The sequence below is a fragment of the Oryzias latipes genome, chromosome 8 (assembly GCF_002234675.1).
Source record: "Oryzias latipes chromosome 8, ASM223467v1".
Lineage (NCBI taxonomy): Eukaryota > Metazoa > Chordata > Actinopteri > Beloniformes > Adrianichthyidae > Oryzias > Oryzias latipes.
In genome coordinates, this window is record NC_019866.2 from 11,221,084 (window position 1) to 11,247,175 (window position 26,092).

Here is a 26,092-nt window from a genome sequence, read left to right on the forward strand (position 1 = left end):
CTGAACTATTAAATCTGTTATCAATGGAAGTGTGCACAGCAGCTTTATAGTTCCATGTCCCTCCCACAGCTTTTCAACGGCACCGCTAGAGGGCGTTAAACTGCCTCTGATCACAAATGCCCGAGTTTTGAAGTTTTTTAATAATTAGTTCATTAAGGAAAAAGAAAACATTCCGAAAACAAACAATTGATTATAGCAAACAAATATTTTAAGCATCAATTTACCATGACACCAAAATAAGCAGTCAATCCTATTTTTGTTTAAAACTTGCCAAGAAAAAAATGGTCTTCATTTGTGGTTTAGATTTGAGTCTTTTATTGATTAAAAAAGAGGCTTATTGTTATTTATTAAGCACTATGGTCCTTGTTTTACTATGTTTTTAACTTTTCATTCAGTAGTACTTTTAGCAGGCCTTGTTAATATTTACTACCTTTGTGATTATTTCTGTGAGAAGGGCTGTAGAAATGAAGATATTCTATTCTATTATTGCTTTCTCCAGAAAGACTATCTTTAATGAGGAAATGAAAAGCAACTTAAAAGTTGAAAAACACATCTTTATTCATATTGCAAAGATTTGGATGACAGAACATCATAACATCATCAGAACGTCTCTTTAAAGGTAGAATTACATTGTTATTATTATTATTAATAGTAGTAGTAGTAGTAATTTAAATCTTGGCAGGATAGTCATGTTGTGACTATCTTCACTAAACTGTACTTATAAATGGTTTACGGATTTTAAAATGTGTTTGCCTTTATTTAAGTGTAAACATTATCCATGCACCCTGCAGCTGACCTATGTTCATTCTTTTTCATCTTACCCACAAAAAAGATTCATGTTGATGTGTGATATAAGACTGATGTGTTTAGAATTCTATAAAAGCTACAAATCTCGTGAGGCACCATGTAACCTAACAGTTTATCGAATTTCTTCCTTTTTTTTAATTATTTTACCTTCTTAGTTTTGATTACAGAAATTACTTTTTATTATTCTGAGTCAAATTTCTCGAAGAATAAAACATTTACTGTGTTTTCTATGTTTTTATTAATACCATTAAGGGTGCCTTTCCTACATTATTATGCCTGAAAGTCCTTCTCTGACGTAAACGCCTTCGTATTTCTGCAGCAGCTGCTGCTGCGTTCACGTTTCCGGATGCCGCTCGAAATTCTCAGCTCCCATCTTGAGCCTGCGCCGAGGGCGCGCCGCTGCATCACACACACACATTCGCTCAATTAGATTTTAATGACTCTTCGCAGCCAAAATGGTGAAGTACATGCGTGTGCTGCGTGTGCCGCCGGCTTGTCCCCCGAAACCCCTCCCCCTGCCGCGCGCGGCGCCGCCAGCTCGTCAGCTGATCTCTGTTGTTCGATTATCGCAGCTGTTCGAGTGTCCGCCCCTGCGTGGTCCCGCTCTAACGGCGTAATCAGGGCGCAGGTGACACTCAAAGTCATTTCTACCGCACATTAATGAGTAATTATGAAAAGATCAAACTTATTTCACCAAAATTTAATTTCCTCTAAAGGATTTAAACCGTGGAAAAAGAAAAACGTGTAAAAAGAAAAACAAATGTCCATGAAAGCATTTAGTCATAAATATGATGTATCTATTAGTCTATTAAAACAACGTTTATTCATTTTTCATAACGCGCGTGCGTTCTTCACGCGGCGTTAGTGCGATAAATAGTCCTTTGTTTACACGCAGTCCCCCCTCTCTGCGGAAGGAGCTTTTTTTTCTAGTGCGGTGTGTGACTCCTACCAGCTGTTTCCCGCCTTGAAAGCCATCCGATCAGCTGCGCGCACACACACATCTACACACACGGCCATGCAGGGGGAGAAAGCAAGGGGGAGGGAGCGAGAAAAAGAGATGTAGAGCGCCACACACACAACGAGGGAACCCCATCAGCTGGAAGTCGAGTAACATTACAACTCTCAGCAACCTCAAAGAAGTGTATCAGTCCGACCAGGGATTTGTCTTTTGACTATACCGGCGGGGGACTATTTTTTCTTCCCAGCGTTTTGCTTTTTTTTTTCAAAGGATACTATATAATTTTATTTTATTTTTTACCGGGGGAGGGGGGGACCAAACTGGCGAGAAGGGAGCATGGAGTATTTCATGGTACCAGCTCAGAAGGTGCCCTCGCTGCAACATTTTCGGAAAACGGAGAAGGAGGTGATTGGTGGTCTCTGCAGGTGTGTACACATGCGCTTCAAATTATTTATTTTTTTGTACGCGTGAAGATAGTGCGCGCACTTAGCCATGTTGTTAGGGCTGGGCAACGTGCCTGATCTGATGTGTTATTGTGTATACGACCCTCTCCCGGGGACACGAGGGGGTGAATGTGTTTCAAAAGCAGGGATTATCATCTCGCCGGACACCTGGAGGTTCTCGCCCTGATTTAAGTGTCCCTTATGTGGAATAATTTTGCGCGTTTACCACTGAAATCGAAGTATTTTGTAGCTAACAAACATTAACCACGTGGTTCGTGCACACCACGCTGCTACTCCCCTCTAGAGCGCATCCCTCAACTATTTATTTACCCTCTAATAATCTTTTAGTGCCGCCTAAATGTGCTGGTGTATCCTACAAACACGAGATATTGGACCAGCGACCGCATTGTTGTCGGAAAGTGCTGATTTACGACGCCCTCGTCGTGGCGGTTGCCAGTTTCGCTCCAAGCAAGCCGAAGTTATTGTGGGTAGTGCGGCCATGCTTGTGGCTTCAGCTAAAAGTGAAGGGTTTGCCGTTGGTATCGTTATGATTCCTAGACTACTGCCCGCTCTTTTAGTGCAAATTGGCAATTCTTGTTACGGCCTTGTTACTTTAATAGGTGGTGATTGAGTTTGTGTAGCAGCGCGTCCTGTTCGCTGCCTCCACTGCGTCTTTTTTCATCCCGTAACTACCTCTGCCATGCTGCCTGCCGCATTGTTGTAATGGCGGAGGACAAGAAAAGTCTGCTCGGAGCGGGAGGTTGTGGGGAACATTCCTGAGAACGGGCACTATTGAAGGCCTTCAAAGACAGATTTCCCCCCACATGCGTCCGGCAAAGGGCATTTGTCGTTCGCGGGGAGGCATGAAAATTAAAACTGGTGTTATTAATAAGGGGGTGTGTATGTCGCGGAAGGCCCGTCGATACGTCCGCAGCCCAGTGTGTAGAGGGAGGCGGAGGGATCTTTAGCTGTTGCTGGCAGAGCGCGGGAATTGTGGGTAATGGAGTCTTTTATTTTCAATCCGTGAAGTACCCGTGCGGAGATTTGCCAAAAGACCGGGGGGGGGGGGGGGGGATAAATTTATACACGTTATATTTATAATTTGTGCCATTTGTACTTGAACAATGATGCGGTGGGTTTTGACTATTAATGTTATCTCAACATTTGTAATTACAAAGGGTATTTCAAAGCACCAAACTGTAGTCTTTATCCTTTCCTTGAATTTTTCCTAAATATTTTCGTTTTTTAGATAAAATAAATAAATAAAGTTTAATTACATTTGAATACTGCCCTGACTGGTATCACTATTTGGTCACAAAAATTTCCGAAAGTAGTCATCTTGTGACAAATTTAACACATTTTTTCAAAAGTGTTTCATTTTTTTAATAAAAGTAATATAAATTGTATCTTTTATGACCCTTTGTTTGGTACATTGAAACTTTTCTCTAATTTTACCATCACACGTGTCTAAGCCCAGTTTTTTTTCTCTCGTTCTGACTGAATTAATTAATTGGATGTGCTGGTGCAGGACTCCTGCATGTGTTTGTATCGTTGCACACTTAGCATACTCAAATACAGTTTTTTACATCTGTGTGCGTACAATTGTTCCCTGTGTTTGCATTGAGGCAGCTGAGTCACTGCAGATAAGAGTGCAGCAGAATATAGTCCCTGAGGTTGGTTAATAGAGGAATTAGAATATTTCATTCAAACCGTTCCAATCCTTTCTTTGTGGGATTGGAGGATTTTTCTCCACAGTTTAACTGTTTAATCAACTTTGCATGACCCTATTTGAATGCCCAAAGCTGTATGTCGGACCTCCCTGGAAAGACACGATCCACATGATTTCAACATGTTTGCTGCTTTAACCCTTGTGCTACCTTAGATGACCCCACCCTTACATTGACATGTTCTCCCTACCATGACAAAGGTGGATAAAGGTGGAGAGATTTAATGCAATCCACGGAAACCAGGGAAGATCACAAACCATTGAAGAAAAAAGGTTCAGCGCACTGTCTAGTGGGTCTAGATGACCCAACTCCCAACGTTAAAGTGCCTAGGATAGCACAAGGGTTACGACACGCTTGGGTAAGGTCTGGAAGGCCTTTCCGACAATTTTCAGTACTACTCCTCAGATCTGAAATGAAGTTTAGGTGGTATTTAAAAACTAAAACAACTCATGCACACAACATTTTTCATCAAAGTTGATTGATGATATTAAATACAATGAATAGCCTTACAATAGTCCATCCTGGCTTTTTTTTATACATTTTTTAAAACTTTCAATATCAATTAATAACTTTGTTCTTTATTCCTTCTTCCAGCCTGGCCAACATTCCTCTGACCCCAGAAACAGCCCGGGACCAAGAGAGGCGAATTCGCAGAGAGATCGCCAACAGTAACGAGCGTCGGCGCATGCAGAGCATTAATGCCGGATTCCAGTCCCTCAAAACACTCATCCCACACAGTGATGGAGAGAAGCTCAGCAAGGTGAGCTGTGAACAACAGCTTGTGGAGCTGTCAGCGTCTCAACTTGCTGTTACAACCAAACTGTGGTGTTTGTTTTCAGGCTGCCATCCTGCAGCAGACAGCAGAGTACATTTTTACGTTGGAGCAGGAGAAGACACGGCTATTGCAGCAGAACAGTCAGCTGAAGCGAATCATACAGGTGGATTGTCCTAAAATACCGCCTGCATGCAAAGACATTCCCAAGCCTTTCAGTTTTCTGCTATTACAGATTGGAGTTTGCATCTAAATGCTCTATTTCATTTCTGGTCGCAGGAGTTTAGTGGTTCTTCCCCTAAGAGGAAGCGTGCAGAGGAGAAAGATGAAGGGATTGGCTCACCGGACATTTTGGAGGAGGAGAAGACTGAGGACTTGAGGCGAGAGATGATAGAGCTGAGGCAGCAGCTGGAGAAGGAGCGTTCACTCAGGATGATATTTGAAGATCAGGTAACACGGACGAAGCGCTTGCAGCGCAGACCTGTTTTCAGAAGCGCGTCCACTGATGTGTGTTTTCTGATGTTGGAAATAACAGATGCGTTCTCTGGATGCTCAGTTGTACCCAGAGAGACTGAAGGCGATCGCCCAGCAGTTCCACGAGCAGCAGGCCCAAACACAAAGCCTGGTGCTTCTGCAGCAACAGAAACAGCTGGAGAAGGACGTGACACCAGCCCATAGCCCTCAGGTAAGAACATCTGGCTTCAAACTTAAACCTGTTGATAACCTTCAATAAATCAGCCTATTTACTTGAGAATTCTGCACAAGACAGAGGTGCTGAGCATTGAGGGGATTCATTTAGTAGATAAACCATGATTTTCTTTAACATCCAAGGTTTCATCATACTATTTTCAAAGCATTCCCGGTGGTCTTTTAATTATGATTATGCTTTTTTGTAGCCAAAATAAAAAAATCGGTGTTGATTACTAGGACATAGTTTGTGCAGAGCGGAAGCAGGTTTTTTGAAATTTGTCTTTGAGTTGTGGGCGCGACTGTTGGCATGGAGTAAGCCCGTCTCCTATTCCTATGATCCATCTTTTTACACGCTCTCTAAGCTAGCTAACAGCCCCTCACACCCCCAACTTAACATAATCAGTGCAATAATTCGACAGTACCAGCTTGGACGAGGAAACAGAAGATGTACATTGACACATGGATGCTCAGTGGGGATTTTTTTGCCCACCCGGCGTTTTTTTACGTCACAAATAAGCTCTTTTTCAAATTGCATTTTCCCGTCTGCTCCTGATTTACAATGATTTGAATAAAGAAATAATCAAAAAGCAATTTAAGCTGAATTTTCTTAATATGTGGTCTTTACTGTTGCTTTTTTTGTGAGATAAATGAAACAAGAACTTGTTAAAAAAACACAATTTTGATCGGAGTAGGTCTTTAAATATCTGTGCTAATTGCAGAACTGTGTAGCTGTCAACATCTACGGCACTTTTAACAGCGCGTGAAACGAGCTGTTTACACATCCTACTGCAGTGTCCAGTTTCTGCAGGCTCACCTTTCATTCACATGAACCCTGTGTCCATCCACTCCATGTTCACCATGTCTCACCTTGCTTGATTTTACCTCAAATGAGTCAGACGTGACACAAGACCACCGCCGGGGACTCGTACTAGAAAATTAGTTTTTGTGCCTAACTGAATGATTAATAACGATGAAGTCAGGCGTGACCTTTTGGATTACTAACAGCTGCTGGGCTGTCTTCTAATGATCTGCACCTTTTATAGCAGTTAAGAAAAACCTCAATCCAACAGCTGCTCCAAAATCTGGTTCTTACGGAATCTGATGGTAAAACGAAGTGAACAGGGTAGAGACAAATAAATGTCATATTGGATGTTAAGTTGTTTCTTCTTGTCAGGTGTTGGCCCCTTCTACTCCACCTGAACCTACACACCACGCCACAGTCATCGTCCCTGCACCCGTTCAAACCCAACCCCATCACGTTACCGTGGTTACCATGGGCCCAACATCTGTTATCAATTCAGTCTCCACGTCTCGGCAGAACCTGGACACCATTGTCCAAGTAAGACTTTATTTGTCATTTTAGCATGTGAACACTAGAGGGCGCTACTGTCACTGACATACCTGTGATCCTCCTGGTCAACCTCAGGCTATTCAGCACATCGAGGGCACACAGGGGAAAAGCTGCGAGGAGGAGCAGAGGAGGGCGGTGATCGTCACCCCAGGACGCGTGCTCTCTGACGCTGCAGGCTCAGACACGGCCTCCAACAGCGACGGCCCTGATGACTGCACACTGCCTTGAGTACACCCCTGACGTCGTCTGGCGTACCACACTTTCATTCACGCACACACAAAAACAGAAGAAGCAGACTACGGCTACAGGATGCTTACAAACTCTGCATTCCTGCGAAAAGAACACTGGCAGGGTCGGCAGTCAGACTGAAGCACTCAATCTTAGTCTTTTTTTCTCTTTCAATAGACAGCAAGTTTTAACTGTGATAAGCTGCCCAGATAGATTTTCCCATGCAGGCATCTTTCTTTGCTTACCTGTAACCCCAGCGCTCTCACATAAACAAACGCATGTCTGTCTGTTGATCTGTAGAAAGATTCTTAGTGTTACTGCTTTGCTAACCGATTTAGAAAAGCTCTGTTCAACTGGATACAAGAATTTGAATGTCTGCAAAACATCTCCATTAACTACTAAGCCTTTTTTTTTTTTTCCTCACCTGACTGGATGGGCGGCCAGGTGGTGTGGTGCCCCACCAGGCCCAGCATCAGAGCATTTTCACTAAGAAAGATGTTTTTTGAAATATTTCTGCCTGAGACCCATCTGAGCTGTTTGGAGGGACACTGTGAGATCCTTTTTCACTCTAATCTACTCTACTTTGTCATATTTTGTTCAGTTAACAGATACTTTCAACTTGGGCTCACAGATGAGAGGGCACTTATCTCCTAATACCTGTTTTTTTATTTGTTTTTCTGGGCTGGCTTCCCGTTAGTCCCGCATTTGGTGTATACTACACCCATTCTTCCATTTACTCGTGACCTGTGACAAAAGTTCACTGCGTTGACCTTTATTGAGACCCCAACCCAGGTGCGTGTAAAAGCCACAGGACTTGCAGAAAAAAAAAGCTAATCTGTGAGTTTTGGTGAGTAACATCCACGCAGACGTTAGTTTGATTTTTCTGAAGCAGCAGAGCTCAGCGGTGCTCTAGACTCTGGAAGTCTACTGCCCATGACTGACATACAATCACTTGTTTGCAATCATAGGAGTTTTTTGGTTTTTTTTGGCCCTATCAGTGTATTGTTTTGTACAAATTTTGGGACATGTATAAAGTCAGAGTTTGCTGAAGCTATAAGGAAAATGCCCGGTGAAGTTTTTCGTTTAGCATGGAGGTGACTGGATCAGCTACTTTACCCATGTTCTATGCATTTTACTTTGTAGATCATCTGTCATATTGTGCATTTTTTGTGTATTAATCAAATTAAATACGTATATTTTCTGATTTTTTTCCTTTTAATCTTTTTCAAATGTGCTTTGTTGACTGAAATCCCAGTTGATTTAAAGAAGAGAAAGGCAGTGGCTCGCCTTATTGAAAGCCCATGGGTGCAGGGAGGCACTGTGAGGCCAGCCTTAACACAGCCCTGAACACTTCAATGCGTAGTGGCCACTGGAAAACCCACCATTTTTTTCTTATTACTTTTTAAATTGGACTTATAAAAACCTGGGCTTTCTTAAAATGCATATTTACCCACAAGTTTTTTTCTAATGTCCACTTATTTGTTTGCCTAAGAGTCCATTGTTTCGTAGACATGGTTAAACTCATGTTTTCTGTTACAAATTCTCACAATCTAAATTGGGGTTTTTGGTTGAAATTGATCAAATAAATATGCACTGTGAGCTTTCAAAGGCAGAAAGGAAAAAAATCTCACAGAACGAGACGTCAACATTCCATGAATAGAACTTTTTCTGTGATGTTGCTTTTTTAATAGCATTTGAGGGCTTTTATTTTGGCACACCCTAGTATTTAATACCAAACTCACCCCCCACATTCAAACTGAACACAGTTACTACTTTTACAAACAACAATGGCTGCACTGGAAGAGGAGAAATTAAATGATAGGAGGGAGTTTTCTGGATGGAGGGAAAAACTGTCTTTTTGCAAAGCCTCCTGAAATCAAAACGTTTTAACCCCTGAACAGGTTCGTCATTTTGTTGTTGTTTATCTTGCGTTCCAAAACCTATAGTGAACATATCAGATTGCCAGATTCGCATGGGGATCACCAAATGGGGTTAAAATTACAAAGCACTTACTGTAATAAAGTGGAGCATGCCTCTTCATATTAGTTAAGGGGCATCTCTTCAGCTGAAGCTCTTGAAGTTATGAATAAAAGCCGCACAGCTGTGTTATCCCCCTCCATGTCAGTCCTATATCCTGTCATGTTTACTATCTTTTCTATGTGACTTATATCCTGTCTTTGTTCATATATTGTCAATATCTTTTGCTGCTCATTTTATTTCCTCTTTTTTTTTATTAGACCTGTCGATTTGCATGGTCATCCAGAAGCTTTTTGTTTTCTCTCTTAAAAGATGTTTTGGGGATAAAGAGGCTTGTGCCTTTGTAAAGACAGAATAATAAAGTTTGTACTGTTTTTTTTAAACCCTGGTTTTTGTGTCTCTTGTCGCCGCCAAATCAATAGTCACTCTAACGGGTGAAGTTGCTTCTTTTACAGAGCGAACGCTGACCCAATCGGATGCATTTCCCTGATCTTCACTGCAACTCGAATAACAAATTGGATGCACATGTGTCTATTCCTGATTGGAGAAAATATGTTGAAGAGCCCCCCTCCTCTTCTGCTTAGCAGCTCATTGCTAAATTAAGACTGACCACTTTCTCTGTGACGGTCAGAGATGACACCCGTGATAGTGGCTGGCATCTTGCCCCATCCCAATGCTGAGCCATTCAACGTTTTTTATATTTTGGCAATAAATTCAATAATTGAAACGTTTTTATGTGTTTGGTGTGAGGTTTGGTTGTAAAATAAGCTACATTTGACAAAGAAATACATCATAGCAACATCCACATCAATCTAATAACTGGATTGAAAAAAAGGTTTTTTATGTGACAAAGTACAAATAATGTCCAACAAAACTAGTTTGAAGCTTAAAAACTTTTATTTATCCTCTTTACTCTGAAAATAACTCAAATTAAAGATTTAACACAAAAAGCAAGCTTAAATAAAGATGCATTGGTGGAGTTGCTGGAGCCTGTCCCAGCTACTGTTGGGTGAAGGTTGGGTACACTCGGGACAGGTTGCCCTTTTTATTCATTTTAAATTCCTTAAAAGCAAAGTCTTTATATAGGTTTTTAGCTTTCCAGTTAGCTGTTGTCTTCTCTTAAATGTTTGAAGCCACTTCAGTTTTCTCAGCATCATAAGCTCCCTCAGCTGCTTCATCACCAGTGCTTCTTTATAATCCTCTTCCTCAAAGCCTCTCCTATCTTATGCTCTGAAGCTGAAATTTCCTCAAAATCAGTTTGAATCAGGTCATAAATGTCAATCAAGAAGTTTACTATAAAAAAAATAAAATTCAGCAATGTTGTTTGTCAGTAGTGATTTTTGATTAAATGCTCCATCGAAGAAATAAAATACAGTGTCAAAGATGCAAAAAGAACTTTAAACGGACCATTACAGCCACCAAAGTTCATCATCTGTAATTTAAAAAAAAATCATGCAAGTGAATCGAAAAATAACAGAGTGAAATACTCAAATCATCCCGCTCAACCACCCGTAAAGAGCGTGAAGGATTAAGCTGGTATGGGGATGAACATGCATGCTGCGGTGCTTGGACGTGCCTCCCCAGATGGATGTGGTCGGGGTAAAATTCCTGCCATTTTGGGGGATTATTTCTACAGTTGAAATGTTGATTCCCATGGAACTGTGAGCTTATGTTCGGCTTTTAGTGTCTGTTTGAGTGTGATAAAGCAATAATCCGTCCAGCGCTCAGCTGTGTGAGAGGCTCTTGGCTGACTCAGGGGTCTTTAGGCTTCAGACTTCTACACTTGCCCTGAATCGGCTTGTTCTCATGCGATTTTTATCTTATAATCCATCATTATTTAAATCTTTTTGGCTCTTGAATCAAGACATAGGATTTTAGGTGAACTCCACCAACTTATTCGATTAAACTGTTAAAGCATTGTTGATGTGGACAGAATCAGGTCTTGCATGGATGCTAAGAAGGAGCTGCAGCCTCTCCAAAAAGAAAAAAAAGAAAAGTCCACTTTAAAGACTCTGTTGCACACTTGTTAAACATGAACACGCATATCTTCGTCCCTCGTCCAGCTGGCCCTCCGTGTGCCCCGCCTCTTCCCTGTGCGTGCACTTTAACCTTCCTGCCATGGTATATATAGTCTGTCTGACCACCGGAGTTCTCCTGGCAGCCATCATGAAGGGTACAGTCTGGATCTGCTGTCTCCTCTCCCTGCTGCTATTGCAGGCCACAGCAGGTAAGACTCAGAGAAGTGTTTTGGTTAATCCAGATGTAAGATCCAATGATCTGCTGGAAAACTACTCACCTGTGTCCAAATGCTTCAAATGAATGGAAGGCTGATGATGTCCAGATAGTTGTGTTAACTAAAATCTCCTCAGAACTCACTGGGTTTTTGTCTCACAACAATTCTAGAAGCGGACGGTTTTTTACATTCAGAGACTTTTCTTACGTCAGGTCAGAGTCTACTCAGGAGAAGTCAAAGCTGTTTTAGCCTGACTCCATGTCAGCTGTCCTGCAGCCGGGCAGCAGCTGATGGAAACTCTTAGCCTGATCAGAAAGGACAGGCCGGCCATGTGGGAGCCTGGATCACCGCTGAGCCTTTTTCTTATGTCATAAAAACCCCCATCATAGTCAACTTTATCACCGTGACTTTAATTAGTCGGAACCTGCTTTGTGAAAGTCCTGCTGTGCTGTTGAGCTCATAACTACTCCCAGTTTGCCCATTCTAAAAATGCGGTGTGGTTTCCAGGCCGGCACTTGGGCGGTTATTGTTACCCTTGTCTGTCACCCCTGCCTGTCCTTGGGGTGGCGTTCAGCTCCACAGTCCGTAACCAGGCTTCCATAATACGGGCTTCTGTCAGGTGTCTAAGATTGGAAAGCCTCCTGAAACCTAACACTGCGCACTATAGTACACCCCACCCCCACCCCCCACACCCTTTTCAGACTCTTCACCCCGCCCAGCATCATGCTCTGTGTTAGATATGCTGCACAGCTGCTGTCACTCTGCACTGTCACAATCGCAATTTATTCCCAGCAGTTGGCCTTTTAGGGACATGTATTTTCTTGGCGGGAGTGGTGGTGTTTGTGTGTGTGGGGGGGGGGTCCCACATGTTTTCAGACACCTGTGCAGGTATTTTTCAGGGTGCCTCAGTCTCCACCTGTTCTAAACAAAGTCTACTAAACTTATGCATTGAATTGAATGAGATTGTTACAGGATGATAAAGGGACAACCAGAATTCTCTCAAGCATTGAGTCTGAAAGTTTCATCCTATAAACCAACATTTTTATGGTAGTTTATTTAACTTTCTCGGTCATTTTTTGATATAAAACAATAATATTTTCTGTGATACTTTTCTTGATCCCAAAATATTTATTTTACTCTTGAAAATATCGTGATTTCTTATCCATTTTGGTGGCGTGAATACATCTTTTGAGGCTAATTAAAAACTTGTTTTCTCGTTGCTGCCTTGGCCTTTAGGTCATTGGTTCAGCAGTCCAACTTTACAGAATCATATCGTTTATTTAAAAAAAAAAGTGACACAGCTGGAGCGTGTTTTTTGGTAAACATCTTTTTCTCATGATTCATTAATTTAATTCTAACTGTCTTATTATGAAGAGAATTTCCCAGTCCCTGTTCCTTCATGAGTTCTCTGAGATTGTGGATGCTGAGCTGCTAGTGTGAGGTGCATTGTTGTTGCACATCCTGCAGGAAAATCAGAGAGATGAGTGACTGCTGCTCTGCAGGTGACTGAATCATATGAGCTTCTGCAATGGGACTCAGTTTTTAGACATAAAGCCTCACAAAACACATTAAAACCTTACAAACCAGACAATTTAACGACATTTGTTGAGTCAAAAAAAAAGCCTGCAAATAATGTATACATAAAAAAGTTGACTTTGGTGATAACTTTAATGTTCCTTGTCTTATTTTACCTTGTGGAAACCTGTTAAAAACTGTCAATATCATAACATTTTTAAGAGCTCTCATAAAAAAAGCATTTTAATCAAATGCATGAGTTGTTATTTTACTCCTTTAAATAAACAGATATTAATATCCTTCCTTGTGCTTCCTCTTAAACGGTGCATTTATAGTTGTATGCAATACTATCCGCCCTCAGTGCAGTGATGAGGGGAGATTGAACCCTTCCAAAATCTTGGCGTGAATCTGACAGCGTGCAGCATGTCTGGGACACCCCCATGTTTTTTTGTTGTCCTAGAGGGTTGGGGGGGGGGGGGGGGGGGGGACACCAGTCATAGACAACTGCTTTAATATACACATCTCTTTAAGACTCCCTTCGGCCCCAAGGGCACCTGATGTCCTTTCTGACACCCTAACAGGCAAAAGGATCAACACATCAGTGGAAATTGCCTCTACTCTCAAATATGTTTTGCAGTCAGAATGAAAAGTTTTGAAGAGTTGGTTTTGCAATGCAAAAGAAATTCAACTTTTCCTACAACACAGGAAGCATTGAGCTCATTCATTTCAGTTTTTAATTCCTGTTAATGGAAGACAATCTATGGGGATGTGGATGTCCCTGAGTCTGACTACAGACTAACACTCCAAACCTTAAAATAGGCAGCAGTCATTCTGCCTCCTTCTCTATCCATCTTCTGACCCATTGTAGGACTATTTCTGACTGTGGGGGAGCACTTGCTTCTCAGGCCGTCCCACCTGTTGCCATCGATGACGCCTAAACTAGACCCTTTTAAAAAATATATAAATATTTGTTAGTTACCTAGTGAAGCAATGAATTTGCATTGTTGTTTTTTTTTAATATAAACTATGTTTTTATCAAATGAAACCTCATGCAATCTCTCTAATTAATCTGATTTGAATAAAATCACTTCAATAACCTCTTGACCTTTAACTAAAATGATCTGAATCCCCTGCAGCTCAAGTTAGCAGGGGTTAAGTGGTCTAACCTCATTTAATCTGATTTAATTGAACTAGCTTAACTTGATGCAATGATGTGTTACTTGATTTTGATGACTAAACAGTCCATAAACTGGACTACATAGCAAAGAAATGCCTGCTCCACTGCTGGTAAGAAATGGTGTGTCTGATTTGTCATAGGGAATTTGCACATACTGAGTGCGTGATGCTCCAAACTGAAGGCGAGCTGTGAAGCAGTGAGATCTGTGCGGTCACATTGCATGACGATTTTGGCTCTACTGGCACTTGGAGGGTTAATTTGAGCGCCATGCTCTGCCACAGAGTGGGAACATTAGCTCTCTGATCTTTGCAAAAGCTCCGATTCAGAGCCTTTACCGGGGACTGGAGGGTGATAACAAGTTCACAGCAGCAGCGCGGCTCGTTCAAGACGCCTGTGCCAAAAGATACAACTCTTTAGAGTGAAGACACAGAAGCTGGAGTGCGTTTTGGCTTTGGCTGTGACAGAATGAAAACAGGTCTGCCAGAAACCACTTTAGAGAACAAGCAACCCCTCAGTCTTCTGATGGATGACTTCACACTAACCTGACCCTTCAATAAAAACATTTTTATGCGTTTTTCCTTTGATTAATTTGGTTCGTTTTTATTCTAAAAGTTCTGTTTTAACCTTTTATTATTTGGCAGTTCTTTACTGTTTAGGAGAATTTTGACACGAATAGAACACGTTTTTCAATTTTCCCATTAACCTTTTCTTGTTCTTGCACTGATGTGTTCTGAAATATTTGTCTTTTTATAGGCCAATATGTTGCCACATTATCGACCTGTGCGGGCTTTAACTGTTTCATATCAGTCAAAAGTTAAAGTAAATGATGCTTGTAAACAAACAAACAAAGAATTTAGGATTTTGCTAGTTATTTACAGCACCGCTATTTCTGTCAAATCCATGAGCCATTCCAACTGTTGGTCTGAAACAGTAGAAGTCATTAAGAGTTCTGGCTTTGGTCCAGTGGGTGCTCCAAATCACTGCACAGTATAACACAACGTATAGCTTTACCTTTTCTGTTCACAAATTTTCATTCTTATGGCTTTGAATCTCAGATCTAGTGTTAAAGCTGTTGTAATTGAAAGTATTAAATTACTTTCTTCTTCCATTGGTTATTAAATGATTGTAACATAAACCTGCAACAATGAGAACAACTCCTTAGCCATAAAGAAGCAGATATAAAAAAGATATTTTAAAAACATAAGTTTTATAAAATTTGAACGTCTTTTACTCTGCTCTCCATTCCTTCACGTTATGCCTGGCAGTTTAAAATAAGCACCATGACCACATTTCTACAGCAGTCACATACTAAAACTGGACCACTCTGCAGCAGTGAATGCTTTTATGCTGTCTTTTATAGAGATAAAGCAGTACATCAAACTTTACATAACTTGCTGGGAGCCAAACATCAATTATAAAGTCTAGATTTGGTTTCAAAGCGCGTCCCATCCATCAGGATTTATTTGAGGGTGGCTCAAATGAGAAAAAAAGATGTAGGAGATATTTGGGCTGAATCTTTGAAGAACCACTTCAATTGGATGTATTTTTTCAGTATATCCTAAAACAGTTTCACTAAGAAGCCCCCAAATCATCACAAGCAGGACACTCAGGACAATCAAAAGCAATAATCTTACTTTGTTAATGCCAAAACATCTCTACATCATGGCATGAACTTCAAATAGCCTGAAATACTCTTTTATATCCCTTTTAAATTAAGATATGTTGAAAGTATTGACCAATTCTCTGTAAGCATCAGCTACAAAGAACACTAAAACCTCCGATATGCAATACTGGGACCTGGTTTGTCTGAATCCTGGACACACAAGGACAGTGACACTTTGATAGGCAGGTAAATATAGACAAGAACAGACAGAGGGCTCCTCATTATTATCTCATGTAGACACTAGTGAATGGATCACTCAGTTTAGATCTGAATCCGTCTTAGTGAAAGTGGGGAAGTCCCTGCCCCTGCCACATTTCTCTCTGCTGTTGACACAAAGCACATGGTGCTGCCAAACACATGTCTTTGTCTGCCTGCTTTCAGCATTTGTTGTCTAAATTAAGAGCTGATTGTGCCACCAGCTGTGATCAAAGTAATCCAATACGCTTACAAGTGAACCAGCATGTTCTCACTCATTCTCTCTGCCTCCTGTTTTATCTCATGGAATGAAACAAAAGTCAACCCCACTAATCAATTAGTTCATCAATTGCTGGCATTTTTTTCCACATTATGATTAATGGATGATGACTGATGCAGAAATAATCACTGACAGGACTGCATTTAGACACTCAGGGGGGGGTGTCTAGTGTGCTGACCATAAATAAAGTTGGGGGGTCAATCCTCAGCCACTCTGTTTACATGCTGACATGTCACTGAGGAAGGCTGTCCATTTAGAATATTTGCTCCCTGTGCAGGGTCAATCGTGTGCAACTTTAAAAAAAAGTACTTGATGCATGAAACTTCTATTCTGAAAAAAGACTGCAAGGTAACAGTAAAAGATGCATATTATATGTTGAAGGTTGAGATTATTGTTTACATTGTAAATTTAAACTGATGGACGGAGCAACAGTTCTCAAATCCCAAAAAAAAGTTAAAATGAAGACAAGTAATTATGAAATTTTTTGCAGCTATGTTTTTGGTCTAGTTTTTTGCATTGCAGTAGCTTAGTTACAAAATAATTAATCAATTTTTTTTATTTTACTAAAAATGGGAAGAAATAAAAAATCCACTCTGTTAGTCATATTCTTTTCTATAATTTGTGTTTTATTTAGCATTAAAGCTGTATTGAACTCCATTCATGTATAAGTGGTTGGCTACCTTTGCAGTATTGACTTTATCTGAGTAGCTTCAAAGTTCTCCAATGGGCATTTAACTCCTAAACTGTCTTTGATTTCTTTGATTGCTTTGTACTTTTTTTTCTTGATCACTCATTGCATCAAAGATTTGAAATTGCGTTGGTGTTGTTTTTAGAGGAGGAAGACCACACCTCTGTCTTAAGAGATACATCTCATATTGATGAGACGCTGCGGCTTGCAACTGAAGAGAAGGCATCAGACTATGCAGGTGAGGAAAAGCAATAATACATTTAATTCCTTTTTTTAATTTTCTTTTTTTGTAAAGCTTTTTGTAATAATTGCTTTTGACAGGCATGGAAATGTGCATCATCTTTATTCTACTTTAACATATGCTCTTTCTTTTACAAATGAAACAATGAATATGGGATTATTAAAATATTCCTGTCAAAATTTGATCTGAACAAACCTGTCTTGCCCTCACAGCCAGACAGGTCCTAGCTCAAGTCCTGCCTGGGGAAAGCACCAATGGGGCTCCTGTCTGTGTGCAACTTGTATGTTCTCCCCTTGCATGTGTAGGTTTTCTCCAGGAACTCAGGTTTCCTCCCACCGTAAGTGGTTAATTTAAATTGCCCCTAGGTGTGAATGCGAGTGACCTGCCCTCGCCAAAGAGCGAGACACCAGCTCCAGCAACACTTGACCCCAAAAAGAACAAAACAAGTTTGGAAAATGACTTGATGTCAATCATTAACAGTCAAGTTAATGACCGAAAACAGTCCAAACAAGACAATTTAAGTTTGTTTGTTTTGTTTTTTTCAGGGTTTTTTTTTATCAGAAAAGATGGAGCAGAGTCTGTAAAATCAATAAGGAACGTTCTCAGGGGAACTTTCCAGTAAGGAATTCTTCCCTCAAATCAAATACAAAGCAGCAGTACACAAAAAAACATGACAGCAGAACAAAGAACCACACTTTGATAGGAACCGTGGTGGATTGGTGAAAATCACAAGTCAGAAAACTAAGAAAGATTAGGTGAACTGAAGTCTCAATTGTTAAGCCAGCAAAACAAAAATGGGGGAAAAAAGTGATATTTGATCACAATAATATTTAACATTTAAAATGGAAAGTAGTAACAAGTATGCAAAGTTCCTAAACTCTTCTTATTAACTAGCTGGTTTATTTTTGCTGTTGTTCAGCGGCTATACAGACGTTGCGAAAGATCTACCACACATCCATCAAGCCGATGGAGCAAGCCTACAAGTACAATGAGCTGAGGCAGCACGAGATTTCAGGTATGCCAGAAGCCTTTTCTGCTGCTCTACTTTGCTTCATTTGGTTCTTTTGTGTGGGTTTTCTTGTTTGTTTGTATTGTTTGCGTGCCATCTTTCCATTTTTCAACAATGCACAACAGAGATCTGACTTCTCATCTTTCAAAAATACATTTCTGTTGCTTAGCTATTATAGTAAAAAGCTATTTTAAGTCCTAATTTAAATGATACCCAAAGTGGTATTTTACTGTGTTTTGTTCTCATTAACAGCTCAGAGAATATCTAAAACTTCCACAAAAATGACAAATGTCGCCCTCTTGTGGCCATCCGTGCACAACATTTCTGCAAATATGTTTGACAGTTTGTAGGTCAAATATGGGACTATACATCCATGATCCCCCACTCATTCATGTACAGTGACACTCTTCCCCTCCTTAATGCTTGTAGAAGTCTCACTGCCTCCTTCCCCTTCACTTCTCCCCTGTCCTCCTTTCATCCCACCCCCCTCCACTTCCCTCATCTAACAGCATACCCCGGACGAACCCTGGGGGACTCAGCCACAGGTGGGTGTGGACAGGGCTTACCTTTGCATGGCACTGCCTGAAGTGCTAAGCCCCTTCCTGTCACCCTTCATTTTCCACCCTTTTGCTTTTCTGTTGATGCTGAATCTTCTAACGTGCTTCACTTTGAGATGCCAATCAGGCTGGATTGGTTGGTCATCTCAGTGATTCATGAGCGGAAGCTTTGGTCCACAGAAAACTGTCAATTTAAAAAAGATTGTTATTCAGAAGAACCAAAATTTAGATAAACTTGACTGGACTGGTTTGGGTCCAAATGAGCTCAGTATTTTTTTTTTACATAATTCTGGAAGCATTGTATATATCAATTGGCTAACTGGTGCATTATGTAAATTGAAACTGTGGAGGGGTTGCATGCAGCTTGTGGCGTTAACAAAGAACGCAGCAGTCCAGAGAGAGTCCAGAGGTGGGATTGGGTGATCCATGTTCAGTTAAAAGTAAAGTTTCCTTTAAAGTTTTAGATTTTATTTTTGTAATAATCTTCCACCACATTCAGCCACATTCATATTAGAACCTGTGTCCCTCCCACCCCTTTACCATCTTCACTCAAAATCTGTTAGAAAGAGCAGTTCTTTTGCTCTGAGGACTGTGCATTTCTTGTTTTTTGTTTTGCATGACTAACAATATTGTCGGGCATTTTTTTGCAGCTCTTTGAGTTTTTATGATGTAGGATCTTAAACTTACAAAAGTTGCTGCTTTTTTCCTGCTAAATATCAGTTTCTCTATGATATTTTTTTTATTTAGCGGCAGAACACTGTAAACATTAGCTAAAGTTAAATACAAAATCCAAAGAATTTTACATAATTTCATTGTTCACAAAGTGAATATTTTTTTAGCACAAAATATTTTGCAATGTCGCTAAAGCCCAATGTACCATTAAATCAATGATCTTGAACAGGAAAATGATTTAAGATTCTTTTTATTTAATAGGAAATAAAGTCAGGCATGAAAGGGTTAATAGAGGCTTTATCTGTAGGTCATGTCACAGGAATGGCTCCCATGTTTATTGTACAAATCCTGTATTCTTGTCTTTAAATAATAATTCTTGATCCTTATATTTGCTAACAGTGAAACCTTCAGCCATTTTCTTCACTTTAACAGCCCTAACTTGACATTTATGTCAATTATACAATAACGTAATATGATATAGCCATAAAAATGTATTTTTGTTTGGTATCCTAAATTTTTCTCTTTAAATTAAAGTTTTAATGTCATCTTCTTCCTCTTTGATTTTTCCAAACAAGGCTAAGGTTTTAATCTGTTTTAATCCCAGATGGAGAGATTACCTCTAAACCCATGGTGTTGTTCCTGGGACCCTGGAGTGTAGGAAAGTCCTCCATGATTAATTACCTCCTGGGCTTGCATGACAGCCCCTATCAGCTCTACACAGGTATGATAAAGCTCATATTGTCACTAAAATCTTCACACGTTCCTCTGCACACTGACATGTTGCTTCTGTATTTGCTATACCGTGTTCTGTAGGAGCAGAGCCTACTACCTCTGAGTTTACTGTTATCATGCACGGGGAGAAGATCCGCTCCGTTGAGGGAATTGTCATGGCAGCAGACAGCTCCCGCTCCTTCTCCCCCCTGGAGAAGTTTGGCCAAAACTTCTTGGAAAAGTTGATTGGCATTGAGATGCCCCACAAGCTGCTGGAGCGTGTGACGTTTGTGGACACGCCAGGAATCATTGAGAACCGCAAGCAGCAGGAACGAGGTGTGAGACAGAGATTCATCCCGCTGCAGAGGCAGAAATAAAAGCAAAGTGACACCTCTGTGTCTGTCTCCACAGGCTACCCCTTCAATGATGTTTGCCAGTGGTTCATTGACCGTGCCGACCTGATCTTTGTGGTGTTTGATCCCACAAAACTGGACGTGGGTCTGGAGTTGGAGATGCTCTTCAAGCAACTCAAGGGTCGCGAATCACAGATCCGCATCATCCTCAACAAGGCTGACAATCTGGCCACCCAAGACCTAATGAGAGTTTACGGAGCACTGTTTTGGAGCTTAGCTCCTCTCATCAACGTGACAGAACCTCCCCGCGTTTATGTCAGTTCCTTCTGGCCTTATGATTACGCACCTGACACCAGCAGGGAGCTCTTCAAACGAGAAGAGATCTCCCTCCTGGAAGATCTCAACCAGGTGATCGAGAACCGGATGGAGAACAAGATCGCCTTCATCCGCCAGCACGGCATACGTGTGCGCATCCATGGCTTGTTGGTCGACCGCTATGTCCAGACCTTTAAAGAGAAGATGAGTTTCTTCAGTGACCCCGAGCTGGTCTTTCAGGAAATTGTAGACGATCCGGATAAATTCTACATTTTTAAATCCATTCTAGCCAAGACCAACGTCAGCAAGTTTGACCTGCCCAACCGAGATGCTTACCGTGACTTCTTTGGTATCAACCCCATCACCAGCTTCAAGCCCCTGTCTGCTCAGTGCTCCTACATCGGAGGCTGTCTGTTGGATAAGATTGAGAAAGCCATCACCACAGAGCTTCCTGCTCTTCTGAGCAGCATTAACTCTGGCAAGCAGCCGGGCCTGTCATCCTGCGAGGTCACCGGCTGCGGGGAAAAGCCAAAGAACCGTTACAGAAAGAACTGAGGAGCAGAGCAAAGAGTGGAGGAAAGTGCGGAAACAGAAAATGGTGAAAAGATGGGTTTGGCAGAAGCCATCCCCACTTTTGTCAGAATGCTTGTATTGCTGAGGAGAAGAGAGCAACGATTGGTTGTGTTTGTTTGTTTGTTTGTTTTCCCCTCAGGAGAAAAAAAAATGGGATGGTGCATTTGGGGACAGTAGAAATAATAGAGATCGAGGGGCGGGGGAGGATTTGATATGGCAGCTTGAGGATACAAGTGCTGATGAAATAAGAACAAGCCACTGATCACAGAGTTCTGTTAAGCCACACACTCACCTTTCCCCCTTTTGCTCGACCCCTTTGGACTGTCTGGGACTGTGAATTTGAGGATTAGTGACTTGGAGAGAGCGTGGCAAAAACAAAAAGATATACAAAAAAAAAGTAAATCCTAAGACTGAAAATATTTAAATGCCTGCTCCCTTGCATGTGAATGAAACAGGAAGTTGAAACAGAAATCTGTGTTGTAAAATGAAAAGAATTGCATTACAGCAGGCCAATTCCACGAGCTTCCTGAAGCTGTTCCTGCAGCTGTCTCTTTGTGGGTGCTATACAAAAGCTTGTGTATTGGGCTGATCATCCAGTCTATTTTGCTTTTTGTTCTTATTTTCGTTTTCCTCTCATTTTTGCATGTTAAATATCACATCAGATGCATGTCTATTTATTTTAAAATCACAAACATTTCCCTTTTTCAGTCTGTCTGATTCAATGCTTCCCTGTAACAAATGAGACCTTTAATCTCTGAGCTTTAATGTCTGTCAGTCTTGGTTGTTGACAACCTGTGAAATAAGCAGAGGTTAGAGTTTAAAGGTCAAAAGCTATTAGTTCTTCACTTCTTAACTGTTCGTTTGTATAAGTCTATAAATTTGCCAGGTTTTGGCAGAAATTCAATGCTGTCCTCGGAATGTTTTTTTTTCATTCAGACTCTCTCCAACCCTTTTTTTTCTCCAACATCCATGAAAGAAACAGTGATGGGTGTATCTTTGTTCCAGCAGAATCCATTAATTCAGCCTATTCTGCTGCAGGCTGGAAAGACACGTATTGATTACTTGCTGTGTAAAGTTCAAATGGGCCCTAAAGTGGGATGTGTAGGTGAACAGAATACACAAAAAAATGTATTTCAAAAAATTTCTGTAAGATTGTGATCCAGTGATTTCTTTAGTTTACAAAAATTGGAGGAAGAGGTAATGCTTCCAATATTGATTAACTGCAAAAACAGACCTGGATGGGATGTGATACCATAGAGTGTGATACTATAGAGCTACAAGTGTTCTTAAAGAAAGAATGTGTCATGGTTTATGACAAAGAAAACTGCAGACAAGATATTAGTAGCCTCATTTTTTATTACTTTTAGGTCCCTGGTTCTTTTTAAACATGTTTCCTTAAATGAAAAGCTTAAATCATTACATCATCTTTGTCAAGATTCAAAAACAAACAAGAAGCTGAACACATATAGAATGAAAAAATAAACAAACTAGCACATTATTTATTTTTTACCCATCAGCCATCTTGCCTGCAGAGAGTTGAAGGACAGAAGTGTGATGAGCTGCCAACCCAAAGCAAGCTTCTTTTTTTCTTCTCTTCCGGTGCTCCACTGGGTTTATGGCACGTTTACACTGTAGGTACAGATATTTTCCACTAGAGGGAGGTGTGCAAAAAAAACAAAACGGAAAGATGCTTCACAATGTTCAACATAAAAGAAATCTATAATGTTTAGCTTAGAAAATGCTCAGGCATCATTAATGTAAATTAGATTTTGAATACTGGATGCGTATGCCATCAAGTAATAGGCGTTTTCCTTTTGGACTACATTACTAATTAACCCAATTTTTTTGGGAATCCTGATTAACAAAAATAAAGATGTCAATTGGACCGAGGCACTAAAGATCTGTTGTTATTCTTCCAAAAAGTATTCAGAAACCTAAAGCTAGATACGATCACTCACATGTAGAAACCTGACTGTACAGATAAAGCATCTTTATCTGCACACCTTACATGCAAAAGCATGTCAAGTGTTTTTAATTGCACCAGCTTACATTGAAACATACAAGGCCCTGAGGTTGATCTCTGAGAACTAAGGGGCTCAGTTCTGCTGTGGGAAGCCTGTTTATGTGTGATATCTGCAATGCACCTGCAATTTGTCGTGACTTGAAGTTGGGAGGTGTGTGAGAGGTGAAGGCTGCGAGGGGGGAAAGCACGTTGGAAATTGCTTTTGGCTTTGAAAACAGTGCAGATTTGCAGCCATAGCATTTTTATTTGAGATGCCATGAGTTCTGTAAAGTGACTTTGAATCTAACAAGTTGAACGGAGATAAGGACTGCAATGTGAAGAGGTGCCTTAAATCTTTTGACATTTTTTTATATTATCATTAAAAATTAAAGTGTGAAGGATGAAAGCCTATTTTTTAAAAGAAAGAGCTTTGTGCAACATTTCAGAATTCCTTTTATCCTATTTTAGAATACAAAAACATTATATTTATGTACTAAAACAGTAGATTTACAATGAATTTAACAAAAATACTCACTCCTGTAGTCAGAGTCACTCCAGAATTGATATTATTTGGGGCTTAACCTTTAAATTTTGTAGATTAAAATTAAATTTTCAACTTAACCCTTGTGGTATCCTGTGACCCCACCCTTACATTGACATGTTCTCCCTACCATGACAAAGGTGGATAAAGGTGGAAAGATTTCATGTAATCCATGGACACCAGTGAAGATCACAAGGATTGCTAGGATAACTAGGATAACTAGGTTAACTTTTGCAACACCTACCAAAGACCACCAGTTTTTCTTCAAGCAGTTTCCAATGTAAGCTAAGTGACCCTTGTGCTATCCTAGGCACTTTAACGTTGGGAGTTGGGTCATCTAGACCCACTAGACAGACAGTGCGCTGAACCTTTTTTCTTCAATGATTTGTGATCTTCACTGGTTTCCATGGATAACATGAAATCTTTCCACCTTTATCCACCATTGTCATGGTAGGGAGAACATGTCAATGAAAGGGTGGGGTCATCTAAGATAGCACAAGGGTTAAGAAGTGTTTCTCTGTGACTGAATGTTTACCTGTACAGTGTGTTTTGTTTTGCCTGAGAGGTCTGGGTTGGGCTCCAACAGATCCTTGTGACCCTAAAAAAATGAGGAATTGCATGGCTGCACGTGCACCAAATGCATTTTTGAGTTGTAGACAACTCTCCGGACAAAGGCAGTGAAAGATTGCATGAACCTTTAAAGAAAAAAAGAAAAAATGCCTTTCCGTGACCCAGCCAAAGCCAATAACACTCTCCATTAAGCAGACATGTCACAACCCAGCCCAACCACGAAAGAAAAACGTCCCAAGAGGAAAAACTGGGTTCACTGTAAGGTGAAAACTTTATGTGGACAGAAAGTCTGCTAGAATTTGACAAAAACATAAAAACAGAAGCACTTCTGGTAACATTTCTGCAGACACAGTAACGGAAGAAAATGCAGTAAGTACCTTGTGCTATCCCAGGCACTTTAACATTGGGAGTTGGGTCATCTTGACCCACTAGACAGTGTCCTGAACCTTTTTCCTTCAATGATTTGTGATCTTCACTGGTGTCCATGGATTACATGAAATCTTTCCACCTTTATCCCCCTTTGTCATGGTAGGGAGAACATGTCAATGTAAGGGTGGGGTCATCTAAGATAGCACAAGGGTTAAAAAAAAACTTGAAATGTCTGATGCTTCAAAGCAGACAAAACTGTGAAAACTATAAAGATAATCTGATGATACAAGCATGCATGACTCCCAGTGGCACCTTTCTCATGTTTATTGATTAAACCTAAAACTGAAGCAGCATGAAATGAATCTTGAAGTGTAGACTCACACAACGTCTTCTCAAATTTATCAAGTTCAATAAAGCTGACTGGATAATCTGAAGATAAATCACTCAGTAGTTCCAGATGACAAAATGTGTTGGGACATAAAATGATTTTATTATCTGAACATAAATTCAATGGTAGAAACTTATTCAGGAAGAGATTTTAGTCAGAATCCAGTGGCTTCGTCAAACTTCTTTTAGGTTTTGTTACTCATGACAAGATGCCTGTAAAAAATACACAATGCAAAGAAACATATTCAGGTGAAGAAAGACATTTGAAGTGTTTAGTAGATCCGGAATAAACAGCAAATTACCTCAATCTTGCTAAATTATTATTATTATTATTACTATTATTTTTTTTAAATAACTTTATTGCACATTATGCCATTTTACAAGGATGTACTTTAGGTATGCAATAAAAAAAAAAACAAATGCAAATATCAAATACACAAATGTAACAAACATGAGAACAAGAATAGAAATTGAAATAAGCCAAAATCTACAAGAAAATACTAAATCTATCACATACAGACAATGTTCTGATTGCTTTTTGCTTCTCTGAATTTCGAATACTGTTGATATACTGATTTAAATCAGAAAGGAATACAGTGAAACAGGGTTTTCTACCAGAAAATTTACATTTATGAATATGAAATTTGGCCAAAATGAGTAAAAGATTTAAAAGTAAACCAGAGTCCTTTTGCATATTTTTAATATTAGACCCAACAAGACATCTTTCCAGAATAAAACAAAACAAGAATCAATTTTATCATTAATTAAATCACAAATCTTCTGCCAAAACACTGTAACTTTGGAACAATACCAGAAAAGATGGATAACTGTTTCAGGGGAATTACAACCAAAACTATAGTGTGTCAATGTTTAATCTAAATCTGTTTTGAATAAACATTTTAGCTGGGTAAATACTATGGATAATCTTAAAAGTAACTTCTTTAACCTTATTGGTGATTAAAAATGTATTGGGTGTTTGCCAAATCTCCTTCCATGCAATATCTTCAACAAACATGTACCAATAAGACATTCTACGAGGTAGTGAAACAATGTTCTTTTGAAATAATGTTCTTATGGATGTATTGTTT

The 26,092-nt window shown here is 40.1% G+C and overlaps 2 protein-coding genes across 5 annotated transcripts; both read left to right on the top strand.

Annotated features, from left to right (window-relative positions):
- Positions 1 to 1,796: 1,796 nt before the first annotated feature.
- LOC101175405 (transcription factor AP-4) lies at positions 1,797 to 9,336 on the top strand. 3 transcript variants are annotated; one of them, XM_004071429.4, is made up of 7 exons: positions 1,797 to 2,190; positions 4,530 to 4,695; positions 4,775 to 4,873; positions 4,987 to 5,157; positions 5,243 to 5,392; positions 6,572 to 6,736; positions 6,824 to 9,336. In XM_004071429.4, the coding sequence occupies exons 1-7, from the start codon at positions 2,102 to 2,104 to the stop codon at positions 6,974 to 6,976; spliced, it is 993 nt and encodes a 330-aa protein (XP_004071477.1). In that variant the 5' UTR covers positions 1,797 to 2,101; the 3' UTR covers positions 6,977 to 9,336. The 3 variants fall into 3 exon arrangements, with proteins under 3 accessions (XP_004071477.1, XP_011476481.1, XP_020560964.1); XM_011478179.3 differs by having other exon boundaries at positions 1,798 to 2,190; positions 5,264 to 5,392; XM_020705305.2 differs by lacking the exon at positions 1,797 to 2,190 and adding an exon at positions 3,595 to 3,881.
- A 1,721-nt stretch (positions 9,337 to 11,057) lies between these two features.
- Positions 11,058 to 22,039, top strand: srl (sarcalumenin). 2 transcript variants are annotated; one of them, XM_004071430.3, is made up of 7 exons: positions 11,058 to 11,180; positions 16,850 to 16,942; positions 17,865 to 17,960; positions 18,464 to 18,499; positions 19,788 to 19,904; positions 19,997 to 20,230; positions 20,306 to 22,039. In XM_004071430.3, the coding sequence occupies exons 1-7, from the start codon at positions 11,072 to 11,074 to the stop codon at positions 21,115 to 21,117; spliced, it is 1,497 nt and encodes a 498-aa protein (XP_004071478.2). In that variant the 5' UTR covers positions 11,058 to 11,071; the 3' UTR covers positions 21,118 to 22,039. The 2 variants fall into 2 exon arrangements, with proteins under 2 accessions (XP_004071478.2, XP_004071479.2); XM_004071431.3 differs by lacking the exon at positions 18,464 to 18,499.
- The last annotated feature ends 4,053 nt before the right edge of the window (positions 22,040 to 26,092 follow it).